This window comes from Plecotus auritus (assembly GCF_963455305.1).
Source record: "Plecotus auritus genome assembly, chromosome: 4".
NCBI classification, from domain to species: Eukaryota; Metazoa; Chordata; class Mammalia; order Chiroptera; family Vespertilionidae; genus Plecotus; species Plecotus auritus.
The window spans coordinates 110,678,901-110,697,021 of record NC_137775.1 but is presented as its reverse complement, the minus strand read 5'-3'; the positions used below and the strand labels follow the sequence as shown (position 1 = coordinate 110,697,021).

The window sequence follows — 18,121 nt, the reverse complement described above, 5'->3', positions numbered from 1 at the left end:
GTTCCTTCCCATATGTGGCTGGGTCCCCCAAAGCCACCCGGTGCTGGGATTCGAGTAAGTATGTTCACCAGCCCTTTAAGTGGAACACCTAGGTCTCCAGCAGGCTCTGTGTCACATCCCAGCTGATTTTTACAGCCCAAAGTTGCAGGGACTTTTCTTCCCAGCTCTGGAACCATGGGCTGGAGGGCTCGTGTCAGGCTGGAACCCCTTGCTTCTCATAGGCAGCCTCCACAGAGACAATTTCCCTCCCAATTAAAAAACTGGCACACGAGGTTGTCAGACCAGCCCATTCCATGCCTCCACCCCTCCTACTGGTCTCAGTGTGCTTTCTTCTAGTTGCAGGACTTTCATTCAGCCAGCTTACAGGCAGTTTTGAATGATGGTTGTTCTGTATTTTAGTTGTCATTTTGATGTGGTTTGATGTTAAGGATGTTACTACTAATCATAACCCAAATGCATTTAGTAAGTTGCTGAGTGCCTACTCTTGGGGAGCCACTATGCTTGGCTCTGGTGGGGACAGAGTGTAGCACAGAGGCAATGAGCCCCCCAGATCCAGTAGTCCAGTGTACTGAGAGTGGGGTGAGGAGAGCAGAGGGTGGGGAGGTTGCACAGTGGAGCTCCCAGCCCAATTGAGGGGAGCTCCAAGCCTTTCCTAGAAGAGTCCCCTGAGGACCAGCAGGAATTCACCAAGCAAAGGGTGCTCCAGTACAAAAGTCTGCAGGGGAGAGAAGGTTCTAGAAATCCCAAAACCTTGCAATGATCTCCTAGTCACTGCCCCTTGAGCAAGGGAAGCCGTGTGAGCAAGGGTTAAGCCAGCAAGTGGTGGTTCAGACTGCCCGGTTCACTACAGCTCCGTTCTCAGAAGCTGTGGGCTCAGGCAACTTCCTGCATCCTTGGGTGCAGCCTCAGCCTTTGGTTTCAGACAATAGGAATAGTACTGGTCACAAAAGATGTGTTGAGTATCTGTTCCTCCTATTTGTCAATGAAATGTGAGAGCTGAGCTGCCTGGGCTGAGTAGGGGCAGGAGTCCAGGTAAGGACAGGTGCGGAGCTTGCACCTGGATGCGGGCGGTGGCTGAGTCATGAGGCTGGAACACACCACCAGGGCCTCACTCAGTTCCCAGGCCCTTGGTGCACAGGTGGAGGTGGGGGAGGCAGCCTGGTCCTCTCCCTTTGGTTCCAGCCCCAACCCCTGACTGTGTTCCAGCTCTAAGCCCTTCCTGGGTGCTGGCAACCACATGGAACTCTTTCCTTGCCCAACACAGCTCCTCCACCTCCCACTCCTCCTCGCTGGCCCTCGTGGTTTGGGAGAACCTTCAGCTCTGGACAACAGCCCCGCAGCAATTTGGTGCCCAACCCTGCGGGAGAGGAGAGGACTACACCACCACCCTGGCCGCACCCCATCACCAAAGTTCTTGTGGCTCTGCAAGCCCAGGTCACAGGGAAGGCCAGGGAGCAGGTCTGGTGCAGAGATATGGTCACCAGGCTGAGGGACCAGAGCCCTGGGAAGGTGCCCCTCTCTGCTCCCACCAGCCATGTGAGGCCTCCTGCAGTCCTGCCTGTCCAGCCCAAAGACCTCTGTCCCAGGGAGGAGGGTGCTGCTTGTATTCATCCATTCATTCGTTCATTCAACTGAGCATGTTCCGGTGGCAGGCATTGCACCTCCACATCACGGAGCTGACAGCCCACATCTCATTGCCTGAAAGCCAGCAGAGGGAACAGCCCATTTGTCTGACCGGAGCTGTCCTAGGATGCACAGTGGCTGCACGGTGGGCCCCAGGCAGTTAGTGGGGCCCACCTCCTCCTTTCTCTCTTCCTGAGGCCCAGGCATCAGTTGCCCCTTAGGCATCCCTTCTCCCAGGCTCACAGGCTACTGTCACCCTTTCTGCCTGGCCCACCTCTCTGTGCCGCCCCCTCTCTACCCTGATCCATGGTCTCATACTTCTCCTGTCTCTTTGCCCTGGGCAAGAGAAATTTTTTCCCTCTCTCCTCTCTGCCCTGGATACAGCAAAGACCCCTCCAGGCTGCTCAGAGACCTGGTCTCTCCTCCCAGCACACCCCCATCCCAGGCAGTGACAATGGCCGAGTTTGACTTTTAATCAAGGTTAACAAAGTCACCTCACAGGGTCAGGGGTTGTGGGACTAGGTGGGCTCTGGAGTCCTTTGGCAGCACCTTCGCCCACCAGCAGAGCTGGCTAATGCACTTGCTCCTCAGGGAGACTGGGTGTCCTTTCGGGACCAGCAGCCCACACGCACCTGCCACCCACATGAGCACATGTGAAGGCACCACCCTTCACTAGCCCCAGGACATGTACTGACTTGTTACCCCAATAATGGGAATGAGCCACCCTCTTTCGGCAGCTCATCTGTGATCAAGGATCACAGGTGATCAAGTGATCAAGGAGAGCCCACCTGCAGCCAGACACCAGGGGAGCTCTAGTCAGGGCTAGGAAACCAGTGTGCCCAGAGGGGGTTGGCATATATGGGGTCCATGAGAATCTGGACTAAGGTCAAGATAAGGCCAAGTTGAGGGTTTAGGGGTTATGGGCCAAGACTTAGGCCAAATCCAGCTGCAGGTTACAGTCAGCATGACTAGGTTTATGAACTGTGTAGAAGATAAGAACATGGCTGCATTAGTGGTCAGTGTGGGGCGGGCTTTGGGAACCAGTACCAGGCAGCAAAGCAACATGACCTGGAGAGGCTGGACCCAGGCCTGCATCCCATTAGGACTGCTTCTACATTCAAACAGCTCAGGTGGTTCTTTGCTTCCCTGAACCCAGGGCCCCACGGAGGCAGGAAACCCTGGCAGTGACCTGTGTCAGCCCCAGGGATACCCACCACCGCACATACCCCACACTCAGACAGCGAGGCAGTCCCCGCAGGCCCGACATGTACATTCCTGCAGAGGCTGGTGCGCACGGACATGTGAACGTGAACACAGGCTACTTCCTGCTGATGCCACGCCCTCCCAGCACCACTGGAGTCAATTCAGGATAATTATTTATTATTCATAGTCATCAGCATCTTCATTAATTATTCATATGATCCTTAATTATTATCCTTAACAATAAGAGCAGTAAATAGCAGAAAAGTCCTTGAGGTGCCTAAGGCCTAGGGCGGGGTGTCTCCAGGCAGTTAGACCAGCTACTGCCCCCAGAGCAGTGGGGGGACCACAGACCCCCGTCCACTGCCCAGCACTGCCCCTGCCCCTCCCACTGCAGGAGGAGATGGTCCCAAGAGCTGGAAGGGGCTGTGCCTTGAGTTCCTCTCCCCTTTGAGTTCTTCTCCCCTTCATGGCCAGGGCCTCCTGGGCAGGGCCTCCGAGGGGAGGGGCCCAGGCCGTGTGCTGAACCCTAGGTGAGTCATGTGTCCACACTGGGCTGCTCTACTAACTGCCTGGGTCTGAGCCGTGTCTGTGCAGGGGCTGGGAGGTGAGGGCACCCAGCTGGCCCGGCAGGGAGAGTCGTCGAGTAGGGCCATCTTGAGGAAGCTCTGGGGCCCCTGGGGGGAGCTCCTCACACACCATGAACTGGGAAACCTGCAAAGAACAGAGAGTGTAAGAGGCAAGGAGCCCTCAGAGGGGGAGGGAGGGAATGGAGATGCAGTCAAGTGGATAGAGAGGAGGTCAGAGTTTGGAGAGGATCAGGAGAAGCCGGTGACAGAGGACAGGAAGACAGAAGGGGGTTGGAGAGGACAAGCTGAAGGGCCAAGGCAGACAGAGCAGCACAGGACTCCGACCACAAGGGCGGCTCTGAGGATGGAGGTAGAGAAATGTACTGGGCAAGAGCCAAACCGGGCAGCTGGGAGCTGTGGGAGCTTCCCTGATAGGGGAGAACTCAAGGCCACAGCTACTCCCCAGGAACGGGGGAGCTGAATCCAAACCAACCCAGGACAAAAGGCCCTGAGTTGGGACAGAAGCTGGGACTAAAAGAGAAACAAGGTTCCTTCCTCCAATCTAGAAAGAACTCAGGGACCAAATGTGGAAGGCCAGGGAGCATACAGGACCAGCAGAGGGGTTTTCGGGTGCTGACGAGTCTGTGTGAGGTCTGCGGGGGAGGCTGTGAAGGGAGACTGGCACATTTGCTGGCGTGAGCCCTGTGTCTGAAAACAGGAGCTGGCAGCAGAACCCCGGGGGGAGGTGGGGTCAGATGCCAGAAGAAAAGGCAGGTCCCAGGCCGCCTCTGGCTGTCAGAGGGGCCCAGACACAGCTGTCTGGTTAGGAGGCCATTCAGGAGAGGACCATCTCCAGCAGGAGGAGGAAAATGGGGCCAGAATGCTACCCTAGGAACTAGCCAAAGCCCTCAGGACAACCCTGCAAGGCAGCCAGTGTGACAGCCACTGGCTGCAACAGTCAGGTCTGGGGATGCCCTTTACACCAGAGACCTAGGACTCTGTCCCAAGGGCTCACTGGCACTCAGCACCGACTACTGGGCCTTGGGGTCAATTAGTATCCCCTGAAGACCACTCGTGGTCACCACACAGGCATCATGAGCAGATCGGGCCTCCAGTGGCATAGGGGAGCCCACACCACTCAGCCTGCTTGTGCCTCTGCCCAGCTGCCTGGGGACCTTGGTTTGGGGGCTCTGCCACTTTGCCTTGTGCCCACAGCTCCTGGGGCTGCCCTCCTTTAGGAGCACAGTCTGGGAGAGGCTGGGGCCCACGGCTAAGCAGAAAGGGCAGCAAAGCAGGTTTGGGTGGCATTGGTTCAGAAAAGCAGGGCTGTGGTGCCGTGGCAGAAGGGGGTTTGGAACTCACCTGAGAAAGGGAGTACTGGGTGAGGGTGGGGATGGGGCTGACAGGCAGCAGAGGGCAGGTAGAGGTGGGGCCGGGGCCGGGAGTGGTCACAGCACTGTAGGTGGGCGGGACCAGCGTCATCTGCCTTTGTAGCAGCTGCAGGATGGTGGCCATGTCTGCACTGAGCCGGGTCTCCAGCCTGGGGCAAGAAGGAGGATGCTCTGGGTCTCAGGGAAGTGGGAATACCAGTAACTATGACTTTGAGACACTCTTGATGGGCCAGCTGGTCAACCCCAGGTGTGTCAGCCCCTGGCTCAGCTCTGGATGGGCTCAGCTCTGAATGGGACCCTCGAGCAGGCCTGGACAGAGCACCCTCTCCAGTCTCCATACAGTATCACTCCCGCACCGCACAACTCACAGACCCCCCAACACACCACTGGCGCTCGACTGGATCCCAGGGGCTGCCCTCACCTGTTGAGCTGCCTCTGGAGAGCATCCAGCCTGCTCTCCACGTCACCCCGGGACCTCCGGCCGGGGCTGGAAAGAGGGATGTTGAGGAGACTGGGGGCGGGGGCGGGGCATCGAGGCAGCTCCTGGTACTGGCGGCCCCGATTGTCCCCCCAGAAGCTGAAGATGTTGGACACTCCTGAGAAGGCCCCTGGAGCCAGAGAGCTGGGTGAGGGAGACCAGAACAGACGCCACGACCCCCCTTCCCCTCTCAGCCCTTGCCCTACCTGACAGTGGGTTACAAGTGTCACTGCTCTTCTCACAGTCCTCAGTCAGGGGCTCCCCGCCCGGCAGCTCTCCAGGGGGCCTGGGGCTGGAGAAGGGCACCAGGCGGAGGGGGCTGGAGCTGCGGCCTGGGCCTTCGTCGTCACTGCTCTCAGGGCTGGAGGGGCCACTGGACTGGCTCTCCCCCCATGGCCCCCCTGGCCGACCCCGGCCACTAGGCGCTGCCCCCACCCGGCCTGGCCCCAAGGCCGACACCTCCCCTGGCTGCTCCGGGTCTGTTGGAAACAGAGAACGGGCCTCAGAGAGGCAGGAGGCATGGAGGAAATTAGAGTGGAGAGGCGGCAAAGCGGGGGAGGGAACCAGAGCAGGCCCGGAAGAGGGCTATGGCAGGCCACCCCCAGGCAACAGGCCCAGGTCCTCTCCAGCCTAAGATGGGCAGCAGCAATGCTGGGTGGGCCTCTCTGGGTCCCCGGGCCCTCAGCCCAGGTCCTGCCCCTTTGCTCTCCTTTGTCCTGTCTCTTCTCCCCTCATCAATCAGTTCAAGGCAGCATCCACCCAGACACCAGCCCTGGGAGGACCAAAGAAGCTCAGGCGTGCCCCTGCTGTGAGGGCAGAGGGCTTCCTGGAGGAGGGACAGTTCAAGTGGCCTGAAAAGACGGGCTAAGTTTGGACAGTTAAGATGAGGAGTAGGGAGCACGCAAGGTAGAGGCAGGAATGTCTGTGGAGCCTGAACAGAGCGACACTACTGGACCCCGAGCTCCGCCCTCCTTGTCACCTGGACCCACCCTCTGCCCTCCATCTGCCTGCCTGGACCCTGCCCACACCCCACTCCCTCCACCCTGACCCCTCCTCAACAGGACCTGCCTGCCCCTCCCCGCCTCACCCTTGTCGGTGCGCCTGCGGAAAGACAGCTTGCGCTTGCGTTGCCTGTTGAAGCCACCCTCCAGCTCCGCGCTGCCGGGAGAGCCGGGGATCATGTTGGTCTGGAACCAAGGCAGGTGTCAGGGCCCTTCCACGCCACCCACCCTGCCTGGGGTCAGGCTCAAACCCCTCATTAATGGAGATTGGGGGCACTGCTGTGACCTCTACCTCAGGACAAGGGCGGAGGCTGGGTTTTCACATCCTGGTCAGACTCTATACCATTTGACAGGCAGGGAAGCAGGCCCAGGAGGTCAGGCAGCTGAAGGGCAGCCCCCCAGGACGCAGCCTGCAGGGGCAGCCCACTCACGTCTCGCAGGTTGAATGTGATCTCCAGGCTGGACCAGAAGTGGTCGGAGAACTCGGGGTACATGTCCAGCACCTCCAGCAGGTCGTCCCGATGGATCTTGTGCAGGTCGCAGTAGGTGAGGGCCCGCACGTCCCCATTGGACTTGCCAGGCCTTGCGTAGAGGTTCAGAGGCTCTCCAAAAATGTCATTCTTTCCTGGAGGCCATAGAGGGGGGGACTCAGCCCCAGGGCAGCAGCAAAGACAGCAGGCACCTGTCTTCCTGAATTCTCACCCATTTCCACACCCAGCCCCCAGCCCACAGAGCCAGAGACCTATCAGCCAGCCCCCTCCTCCCTCAGCTCCCAGCAGTGCCTGGGGGGTGAAGGCAGGAGTCCGGCTCTCCCTGTCTCGGCTCCCCCTGTCTCGCAACACCTAGAACCAGCCAGTAGGACCAGCCGGATGCCCCGCTGTGCCCACAGCCCAGGCTTCCTTAGGTTCTTACTCCACTTGTCCCCCTGAAACCCATGTTCCAAACCTCCCCTGGCCAGTCACTGCACCCTCATAACTGTTTTTCAGACTACAGATCAGAACACAAGGCCCACATTGTGTTTACTGAAAGAAGATAGGTCAGCATAGCTTAGCATAGCATAGCAAATGCCTAGTAAGGCTGAGTGTTGTTTAGAGAAACTGGTTTTGGGTGTGTTTGGGGGTGTTTGTGAACTAAACATCTAAAGTGGCCCTCCGTGACAAGGAAAGAACAGGAAGAAGGCAGGAGGTCCCCTGCCCAGGCACACCTGCCCAGGTGTACAGGTGCCCAGGAAGGGGCGAGGGGAAGAGGGGCAGGACTCCCTTTGCTTTGCTGACTGTGCTGGGCATGGTTGTATAATGTGAGGCTGCAGAGAATTAGTATGTTTCCTTAGTAAAATCAGATGCATAACCTCCCTCCACTGCCCACCCTGGAGAAGGCTTTGCTGCTACTCTAAGGAAGCCAGGTGTTGCTGCCTGTGGGGAGCTCCTGAAGGGAAACAGAGTCTGGGAACCCTCAGAGTTCAGCAACCCTCCCCGCCGTGGGGCTCCTCTCTGCTGCCCCCTTGGGCCTGAGTTTGGGTGAATTAAAGGAGCCCAAGGTCCCTGTTAGCAGTCCCTGGTCCATAGACCCCCACATCTGTGTCCTCAAAGGAATCAGAGCTCTCCAGGCCTTGGCAGACATTCCGGCACAGTGCCCAGTCCCCACCGTACCCAGGATGGCCACAACGATGTCACCCCGCAAGATCTCAATGGAGCCCCGGGAGATGAAATAGAGGGCAGTGAGCAGGTCCCCCGCGTGCACCAGCGTGTCCCCTGGTGGCGCATGTGTTGTCTTGAACTTCATGGCCAGGGCCCGCAGGCAGCCCTTGGTGGCCCCGCGGAAGGGCTTGCAGTGCTGCAGCAGCGAGCGGTTCAGGTGCAGGCAGATGTCGGCCTGCAGACACTCCGGGAAGCCCTTCAGCACCTGGGGGCAGGGCCAGCTCAGCGTGTGCTCCTGGGACCTCCACCCCACTCCCACCCAGAGATCCGGGGAGGAGCATCAGGGTCCAGTTTGGGGGAAAGTCGTGGGTGCCAATTCCAGCTCCACTCCTTCTAACTAGGCACCCTTGGGGACCCACCTCATTGCCCTAGGCCCCCATTTGCTTATGTGTTTGGTGGGAGACCAGTTCCGGGCAGGGCTGTTGTAAGGATTAACCATAATGGCCTTCCATGAAAGGGCTGGTCACCGCCTGCCCCAAAGTGAAAGCTCTCCCAGTAAATGAGCTCCAAGGGCAAAAGGAGGGTGACCTACCTCTCAGGGTCTTTCTAAGCACTAACCGTGACCACCTGAACCATAGAACGTGAGGTGTGATCACTGCACCTAGAGGCGTTCCCACCGCCACTCCGCTCCCTCCAGCCCACCAACCAGCCTTCTTGAAGTCAGGGGCCTCACCGCGTTCATGTCGATGCCGTTGGTGTAGGACCAGGCATGCTGGAAATACTCCTCGAGGCGCTGGCGCAGTGGGTTGGGGATCTGGTGGAAGCGGATGAACTCACGCACCCGGAGCATCTGCGTGTGGTAGCGAGCTGTGCCCGAGTACAGCCGCTGGATGATGGCCGACACATTGCCAAAGATGCTGGCGTACATGAGGGCTGGGGGCGGGGGTGAGTGGGGCTGTCAGCATCCAAGGAACCTGCCCGCCCCTGCACCAGTCAAGGACACATGCAGTCACGTCTCCATGTGAGTGTACACGCGGGAGTCACAAACACAGAAGCCCAGGCCTGCATGCCCTTGGGCTCTGCCTGTGCCCCTACCCCAGTGTCCCAGCCCCCAAACACACCATGATAGTGGCCCTGGAGTCTCCAAGTCCCAGGGCCCTGGTTGGCCCCTCTAGCATCTACCCTTTCCTCCACCTGGGGCTCTTCCCACACCCAGTGCACACTCACAGCCAATGAGCATAACGCAGATGGAGAAGATCTTCTCTGAGTTGGTGTTGGGGGAGACGTTGCCAAAGCCCACACTGGTGAGGCTGCTGAAGGTGAAGTAGAGGGCCGTGACGTACTTGTCCTTGATGGAGGGGCCGCCCAGGCCACTGCTGTTGTAAGGCTTGCCAATCTGGTCACCCAGGTTGTACAGCCAGCCGATGCGGGAGTTCACATGTGGCTGCTCCATGTTGCCGATGGCATACCAGATGCAGGCCAGCCAGTGCGCTATGAGCGCGAAGGTGCACATGAGCAGGAAGAGCACGGCTGCCCCGTACTCCGAGTAGCGGTCCAGCTTCCGGGCCACACGCACCAGCCGCAGCAGCCGAGCCGTCTTCAGCAGCCCGATGAGCTGGGGTGGGAGGAGATATTCCACGTGGGGCCAATGAAAAGTGGAGGCATCGCAGCCCTCGGGGGACATCAGAGGAAAGCTCCCCGAAGACTTCCTCCCAGAACTTCCTCCTAATAGTTGAAGCACCTCCCACACACTGAGCCCAGCACAGTGTCCCGTTAATCTTGGCGCTAGCTTTGGCACAAAGGGTTCATGGCCCCCATGGTGAGAATGAGGAAACTGAGGCTTGGAAAGGTGCAGCACCCACCCTAAGGTGCCTAGCCAGAGGTCCCACTAGCTTCCAGGGCACTTGTATGTGAATTAGAAGAAGTGGCCTCTTTGGATAGACAAATGAGAAAAAAGCACTCCCTCTGGACCTCTGCACCTGGCGAGTGGCTGGGGTAGACAGGGACTGGCAAGAGCCAGCTAGGGCAGCCTCCAGGCCCCTGCAGCCCTCTTTCTAACCACCCTTCACCCCACCATCTCCTTAACCTTCTCCCACACCCTCCAGAGGCCTCTGCTCTCCTCCCCTCCCCCCGCCTCCCTACCAACCCACCTCCTCCGAGCCAGAGCCAAAGATGAGCAGGTCGAAGGGGATGGCGGCCACCATGTCAATGAGGAACCAGCCCTTGAAGTAGTGGACAGCGATACGGCTGGGGTGGCTGACCACCTCCTCGTTGGCATTGACGTAGGTGGTCCGGAAGTTGATGAGGATGTCCACGATGAACATGATGTCCACAATGAGGTCCACCACGGCCAGGGGCTGGCAGGCATAGCCGCAGTCGGGGGCCACCGGACCCTCCTCCGTCTCCTTCAGCAGGAAGGCGGCTGAGTAGGGCGTGAAGACGGCCGTGTAGATGACCAGCAGCAGGATGAGCCAGTCCCACACAGCCTTGAAGGGGCTGTAGTGCAGGATGGTCCAGCGGTGGATGCGCGGCGCCTGCAGCTTGTACTCTGGCAGCACGTCCGCCCCCAGCGACAGGACCTGGACAGGTAGGGAAGGTGGCGGTGAGGGGGTGGTGTCCAACTGGAGTCAGGAGAGGGGAAGATAGGCCATGGACCTCCAGGGTGGGAGCAGGTGACATCTCTGTTGGAGCCTCCAGAGAAGAGGCCAAGCAGAGTAAGGAGGGAGGCCAAAATATTTTGATCAGAATGCCGGCCCCTCGGCCAAATGGCCACAGCCACTGACCACCCCTCAATCTGGGCACTCCAGTTCCCCATGCCACACAGGGGACCCCTAGCTGGCTCCAAGTCCAGGGCACCATGCAGTAATGCCCAGAATGGCTCCCACCAGCAACACAGACCCCTGCCTGGGGGTGTGACTCAATTGATCTTCCCCACATCTCCCCAACAGCCCCACACACACATACACCCACACACACACCATGGCCTCCATCCATGCCACTGGCCCAAGGATACCAGCCATCTAGATTCAGGCCCCTTGGCCCCCAGGGGAGAGAGACTAAAACACCCCACCCCTACTCCTGCAGGCCCCTCTCCCCTGGCCCAGGGCAGCCCACTCACACTCCTACAAAGGCACGCAGAAGACCTAACCCAGCACAGACGTGCCTACACGTACACAGAGGGACATGCACATGGGTAAACGTCCAGAAGTGATGTAGACAGCCAGCAGAGGCTCACCTTCACATCCTGCCCCACAACATCAGGCAGAGGCAGCTCGCCACCCAGACAAGGTGGCAGTAGACACGCCACTCTTTCCCTAAATCGAACTAGGAAGAGCTGAGGCTAGCTTCACCCTGTCCCAGGAGCCTCTGTGTGTCTCCCTATGGCCTACCCCTGCCCCTGAGAAACCTCTCTCACAGACATTTGACTCAACCCAGGAGCCCCCTCCCCAAGCTCTCTGGGCCTGGCCAACCCTGAGAGCCAAGGTTGCCAGCCCTGCTGCTGTAGCACTGACTGCCAGAGTCCCTCCCACCCCCTCACCCCCTCCCACTCCGTCATCAGGCCTCTGGGCTGGGGAGGGCCATGATGGGTGGAGCCTCAAAGAGTCCTACTCACATTCAAGCTGGGGATCCCCTGGGCCCACCCTCACCAAAGGGACTGTTTGGAGAACATCACCTTAGAAGTAACTGGAAGTTCTGACAGGCAATAGTTAGGGGTTTGTCCACCCTGGGCTGGCCACAGGGCTCCAAAGGCACATGATGGGTGGAAGGAGCAGCTGGGGCCTAGGGCAGGGGAGGAAGCGTGTGACTTCCAGGTCCCCACTCTGCCCTGCCTTCAGCCCAAGCTGCCTGCTCTTTAAGGCAGAGAGCATGGGGCAGTGGCCTTTCCAGGGTCAAATGGGGATTGAGAAAAAGGAACTGACCAGGGCCCCTGCAGACAAGGGACAGTATAAGGTAACTGCCTGCTCCCCCCACCCCCATAGGTCTCCTCCAAGTGCCTTAGAGGCAAAACCACACCTGATAACAGAGATACGGTCCCTGAGGTCTACCCATAGCAGGACCAACACCACCCTAACGCACACATGCACACACGTGCACACACACATGTGCACACACACACATGCACACTCCTGGGGCAAGCCTGGACACAAGACCTGGACCTGAAGACCTCATCTCTTGGGAGCCAGGCCCAGCTCTGCAACCACCAGTGTACTATATGGCCTTGGGCCAGGTATGTAACTTCCTTTGACCCACAGAATACTGAAGCCCACTTAAGCCAAATCCCGGATCCTTACCCGTGGGTGGGAAGGATTCTCCCCATACCTGTCCACGAGCTGGGAGGAGCACATGAGCCAAGGCAGAGAGTGTTGCCAGGTGGTGGTGGCAGCTGTGGGATCCTCAGACTCGCCCTTGAGCCACCTCCAACACCCCCTCTGCCACCCTCCCCAGCTTGCTCCAGGCTCTCTGACATGGGATGGAAAGGTGGCTCTCAGAAGGTACCTAGAGTCATCAGCCTAAGGGACCACGGGGCAGCTCAGGCTGTCCCAGGTGAGCCAGGTGCCTCAGTTCAGCTACCCTCACCAGCATCCAATGTCCTCTGACCCCACCCTCCTCAGACTCCAGCCCCAAAGCCTGGACCACTGAAGCAGCCCGCGCCTCCCTCACCTCCACTGGTCCACCCCCAGCACATGGAGAGGAGTAGTGGAGCCCACAGCTCCCAGGACAGGCCTGGCCACTGCCGACTGCGGGAAATGTGGTGAGAGGAGGAGGCAAGCTCCTCTCCTCTGTCTCCCACCATCCTCTCTGGGCATCCATTTTATTCCTACCCTTCCTCCCCTCCCGGAGCATTTTGAGCTAGAAGAGTGTGGGCCACAGGAGCCCTCAGAGAGAAAGTCCTGGCAAGAAAAAATACTGTCTGCCAGGCCCAGCAGGCCTGGGAAGAGCGACCTGGAGCCAGGAGTGGGATGAGCAGGGCTGCGGACCCTCTGGCTCCCCAAACTGTCCTGCTTCTCAGAAGCTCTCTCTGGCCTGGAGCCAGAGTCCTCTGGGCTGCATCCTGAATCAGTGCCCCAGCCTGGAAGGGGGAGGGAGGGGCTGGGGGTCACCTACCTCCTGGGCCACCAGGCTGGAGATGCGCACGGCCCGCCTGACCCGGCCTTTCTGGACCCTGGGCTGCAGAGCCCCAGTCCTGCTCGCCTTCCTGGCGGAGGCCGCCATGGAGGACTTAGCTCCCCCCAGCCTGCCTGCCCTGGGGCCTGAGAGCCCAGCCAGCGCCTCACCTGCGCCCCAGCAGCAGTCCCAGCCCAGGCTGCGCCCCAGAGACTGGCGGCCTGGCTCCCAGGGCAGCCTCTGGAATGAAGCCAGGGTTGCTGGAGCTGGGCCCCAGGGCTGGGGTCACCCTGGCAGCGAGCGTAGACAGCAGCCCGCCTGGCTCAGGCTGCCCATGGCCCCCTCGTACAGGCCCGGCGGCCAGGGTGCTGCGCTCTGCCTGCCGCCAGCCCAGCCGCGGCTCCGCGGTCAGAACCTCGGCTCCTCGGCCCGCCCCTCCTCCTCCCCGTCCCCACCCCCACCCCGCCAGCCCGGCCAGCCCGGCCAGCGGCCCCCTCCCCCGCAGCCGCTCTGGGCTCCTGCTGCAGCCGCTCCTGCAGCCCGCACCCCTCCCCTCCCCCAGCAGCCCGGCCTGTCACCACAGATTAATGGTCTCCCCAACACCCCCGCCCCGCCAGTCCAGCACCCAGCCAGCCAGTCAGACAGACGGCCAGAGATGGAGAGACCCGCAGAGCCAGGAACACCGGACACATAGACGCACACGCACAGACCACAAGTACACAGAAGCGCTCGCTGTGGGCCAGGAACAGGGCTCCAGGTGGGAACAACAGAGCCAGGGGCCAGAGGGGAGAGGGAAAGGCAGCCAGATATGGGGCCTGGGGTGTGGGGGAACATTCTGGACTCAAGGCCAAGGGGCTGGAGACCTGGCAGGGACCCAGAGAGCCAGAGGCAGTGGGAGCAGGGCCAGGAGGAGGGCTGAGGAGGCTGTGCTGGCGGCTCTCTCACGCAGGCCAACTAGGGGAGTTGCTGTGGAAGGGGCAGGAGGCAGCCACGGGATTGAGGCATGGCGGGCAAGGGACAGGAGCCCCCTGTCCCAGGCTTCTCACCCTCTGCCAGGACTTGAGGAAGGATCTGGAATGGACTGGGCAGTGAGGGTGACGTAGGCGATCTTGCTGCTGGGAGACAAGGCTGGCCCTGACACCAGGCAGTGCTGGGATGGCCCCCAGAGGCAGGGACTTGATCACTCCGTATCTGTACACCCATCATCATACCCTCCCCTCCTGACCTTGCTGGTGAACAGGGTGGGCCCTTCCAGGCCACCCTGGCCCCTAGCACCAGCCCCCACCCTCTCCCTGGCTCATCACCTTGGCCTAGAAGAATCAGGACCCCCAACTTTGACCTCTGTGGCCCCTTCTAATCAAAGCCTCCTGTTGGTTGCCCCTCAGTACTCCCCTCATGACACCCTAAGAGCAGACCCTGTCATGCCCCTCTGGCTGCCTTCTCCCACCCACCCTGACCCTCTCAGGTACCCAGCCTCAATTGCACTGTTCCCCTGGGCCCCATCAACCTGTTCTCTGTACCCATCCTGTCCCAAGGCCACCTGCCCTCCCATTTCCCTTTCTCCAGGACCTCCCAGACTGTCCTCTCACTCCAGCTCTGAAACCCCCACTCCCACCCCTAGCCAGCAGGTCTGCCCACCCTCAAGAGGCCGTCACTGTAGCCCCCTTCTCCTCACCTTTGACCACAGCCCACACCCACCCCTTCTGAGCTCCTCCAAGCTAAGGGGAGAGCCAGGGACTGGGCACCTACCTGGGTGACCTTCTCCGTGACATTGTGGGTCCGCTCCTTTATCTTGGGTGCTATGATCTCCCGGTCGCTGGAGGGCGAAGCCAGGAAGGGGTCGCCCTTGAGGTCCACAAAGTTGAGGGTGATTTGGGGGATCTTGCTAATGGTGCGGTAGCGCACGAGGTCCGAATCTGATGTGGAATTAAGCAGGCCACTGCGCAGGGGGTGCATGGCCCCTGGGGTGGGGGGAAAGTGGAGTCAGGGTGGCAGGCAAGGGGTGCATGGCTCCTGGGGTGGGGGAGAGTGGGGTGTGAGTGGCAGGCAGGGGGTGCATGGCTCCTGAGGTGGAGGGAGAGTGGGGTGTGAGTGGCAGGCAGGGGGTGCATGGCTCCTGGGGTGGGGGGAGAGTGGGGTGTGGGTGGCAGGCAGAGGGTGCATTGCTCCTGAGGTGGAGGGAGAGTGGGGTGTGGGTGGCAGGCAGAGGGTGCATGGCCGTGGGGTGGAGGGAGAGTGGGGTGTGGGTGGCAGGCAAGGGGTGCATGGCCGTGGGGTGGAGGGAGAGTGGGGTGTGGGTGGCAGGCAGGGGGTGCATGGCCCTGGGGTGGGGTGTGGGTGGCAGGCAGGGGGTGCATGGCCCTGGGGTGGGGGGAGAGTGGGGTGTGGGTGGTAGGCAGAAGCCAGCATGACACTGTGGTGGAGGCCAGGCCTGCAGGAGCCAGGCCATGGGGGTCAGTGTGTCATGGAAGCCAGCTCAAGAGCTGGGGCAGAGTCGCTGAGAAGCAGGCCAGACTCCTCCCCACTTGAGGGAAGCGGACGGTGAGCAGCTAGGAGAGAAGCCGAGGAGGAGGAGCCTCCCTTGGCTTTGTTCAAGAGCACTGAGACCCGGCCAGAGGGCTAAGTAGGGACAGGGACCCCGATGCTGTCCTGCCCTTCAAACCCCCCAGGCCATCCCTGCTCCAGGACCCCGAGCGGGAGCCAGCTTCATGAGTGTGCGGGCTCTGAGTGTGCACGAATGAACCGCGGTGGATGGGCATTCGGTGGGATTAAACAAGCGCTTAAAGGGGTTTCCCTCCCCCAAGCACCCGGGACAGGTGGAGACAAGGAAGCTGCGGTCCTGGAACTGGGCAGGCTGGCGGCGGTGGGGAGATGGTCTCACCGGTGGCGGGTGGGGAGGTGCCCTCACCGGTGCTGGCGTGGCGTGGGGGCGGGGGCAGCACCCCAGCGCGCATGGCCTCGATGTCATCCGCTGAGGAGGCCCGGCGCACGCTGGCGCAGCTCTCCCGGGAGCGAGTCCGGGCCAGGCTGCAGGTGGAGCCCGAGGCCTCCGGGTTGAGGCCCTGCGCCTGGGGCGATGGGTGCGAGCCTGGCTCGCAGTAGGGCGGGGAGCTGGGGGCCACTAGCGCGCGTTGCTCCTCCGCAGGCCGGAGCCCTGCCACGTGGTTGTCCATGGCCTCGTCCAGGGCCAGCGACTCGCTGCTGGGTGCCGCGGGCGTCAGGTCCAGGTCCACGTCCACCACCACGGCCCCCGCGGCCCCCGCGCCGCCAGTACGACCCCGCCCCGCGGACTCCCGGGCTGTTAAAGCCAGCATGGCAGGCAGCTTCAGGCGGAAGGTCTTGGCGCGACCTGTGGGGAGAAGGGAGCTGTCTGGCTGGGGGACAGGAGCAGCCCGAAGAGGGCAGGGGGGTGAGCCCCTGCCAAACAGAAGGGGAAGGTGGGGAGTGGGAGCCTGACAGTGGGCACCTCTCCACACGACTTCCACTCATCTGAAAAAAAATTCTAGGACCCAATCTTATCCAAGACTCTGAAAATAATAAACTATTTCTTGAGCCAAATACCTCAGTGGGCTCTACACAAACCGTGGGTGACACCACTGCGCTACAGGCAACATTTCCTCTTACCGATGCAGGAAACAGGCATAATGCACTGTGTGACTTGCTGGAGGGCCTGCCTCCAAACCGGGCAGCGATGCAGGCCTTCTTGCCAGACCCTGCCAACTTGCAGATCGCCCCAGAGGTAAGACTGCCAGTTTAGAGCTTGAGAGACCACGAGGTGGACTCTTTTGCCATGACTCTAAAGGGCAAATTAGATTTAAACCCTAAGAGGCCACGTCCGAGAGGAAAGGAGTCAACCTGAGTCACCAGGGGATGAGGTGAGGGTTCCATGTCTCCAGCCACGGTGAGCATTCCCCTCAAATTCTCTCCTCAACTAGCCCAGGCCACACCAGGGAGCTGTCCTGTCCAGGATCAAGGACCAAGGGCAGAAGTTCCCCAGAAAGACATCTGAGTCCCTGAGAGACGGGGCCTTCTGATGAGCAAGGGAGCAGCTCCGAGGGGGCCAGGGCTGTCTGGAAGGATGAATGCCCTAACCCTGGGCTGCAGAGAGGACCACACCCAGAGGACGCTGTGGTGGAAACCCGCGCAGGTAAAGCTAGGACACCAAGTGCAATCTTGCCCCAAGGACCTGCGGCTCTGTCACTCCATCTCTGTCTGTTCATTTTGAGCCAGATGAGACTAGGCCATGTCCTCAGTAACCTCTGAAGGGACCCCACACACACATTCCTTCCTGCAGGTCAATGGCCTTGGGTAGCCTCATGGCCCCAGAAAAGGGAGAGCTCGTTATTCCTGCACCAGTCTGAGTGTGGCTACACTTACCTGGGGCCAGCCAGCTGGTGGGAGGCCCACGGTGATTGGTGTCATGGGCCGGGGACCCCACCATGTCCTTCTCCATCACCACCTCGAAGTTGAGGATAAACATGATGACAGCCCCATCCTCGTTCTTCACGGGTACCACGTCCACCAGGCACAGGAAGCAGCTCCCTGTGGAGTGGGGGATATGGCCATTGTGGCACCAAGGCCCCTGGGTGAGCAGAGCAGAAACCTGAAGGAGCCCATCCACATCTGCCTCCCCTGTGGCCTCACTCAGTTCTGCCCCTTCCTGGCCAAGTCTCCTGTCCCACCCCACCCCACCCCACCCACCCCTGCGGCTTTGTGCCTGCCACACCGAGCTTATGACCTCAGTCTACCTGCTCCGGCTTGCTGCTGGCCAGGCATTCCCTCTCTCTCCGCCTGTCTTGTTTCTCTAGCTCTCTCCCCATGTGCTTTCTCCCTCACCCTGGCTTGAGCTCCTTTCTGCCTCCACCTTGTTGTCTCATTCTCCCTCGCCTCTCAATGTATCCTTGTGACCCTCACACAGGGTAGTGCAGTGTGGGGATTAAGCCCACAGACTTTAGGCCCAGGGTCTCTGGGTTCAAATCCCACCTCTGCCGCTTAGTAATTTATGCATTATGTTCAAGTTAATTAACCTTCCTGTGCCTCGTTTTCTTCATCTATAAAGTGGGAATCGTAGTTCCTTAGTCCCAAGTTGCAAAGATGAAGTCAACGCATGGTGAGG

General features: G+C 60.3%; 1 protein-coding gene across 6 annotated transcripts in view; it reads right to left on the bottom strand.

The window, feature by feature from the left end:
* Nucleotides 1-2,986: 2,986 nt before the first annotated feature.
* Nucleotides 2,987-18,121, bottom strand: part of KCNH2 (potassium voltage-gated channel subfamily H member 2) — a 32,240-nt gene continuing 17,105 nt past the window's right edge. For 3 of the 6 annotated variants that reach the window (XM_080663564.1, XM_080663565.1, XM_080663566.1), the window contains 13 exons: nt 17,383-17,547; nt 15,887-16,354; nt 14,755-14,966; nt 10,050-10,478; nt 9,127-9,514; nt 8,633-8,832; nt 7,912-8,164; nt 6,694-6,887; nt 6,349-6,448; nt 5,468-5,740; nt 5,205-5,391; nt 4,755-4,932; nt 2,987-3,537 (listed from right to left, as the gene is read on the bottom strand). In XM_080663564.1, coding sequence (XP_080519690.1) covers nt 3,388-3,537; nt 4,755-4,932; nt 5,205-5,391; nt 5,468-5,740; nt 6,349-6,448; nt 6,694-6,887; nt 7,912-8,164; nt 8,633-8,832; nt 9,127-9,514; nt 10,050-10,478; nt 14,755-14,966; nt 15,887-16,354; nt 17,383-17,547 — 3,197 coding nt within the window. In that variant the 3' untranslated portion in view covers nt 2,987-3,387. Of the gene's footprint in view, nt 3,538-4,754; nt 4,933-5,204; nt 5,392-5,467; nt 5,741-6,348; nt 6,449-6,693; nt 6,888-7,911; nt 8,165-8,632; nt 8,833-9,126; nt 9,515-10,049; nt 10,479-13,005; nt 13,409-14,754; nt 14,967-15,886; nt 16,355-17,382; nt 17,548-18,121 lie in introns of those variants that run through there. The other 3 variants (XR_013960327.1, XM_080663563.1, XM_080663567.1) reach the window with 3 other exon arrangements.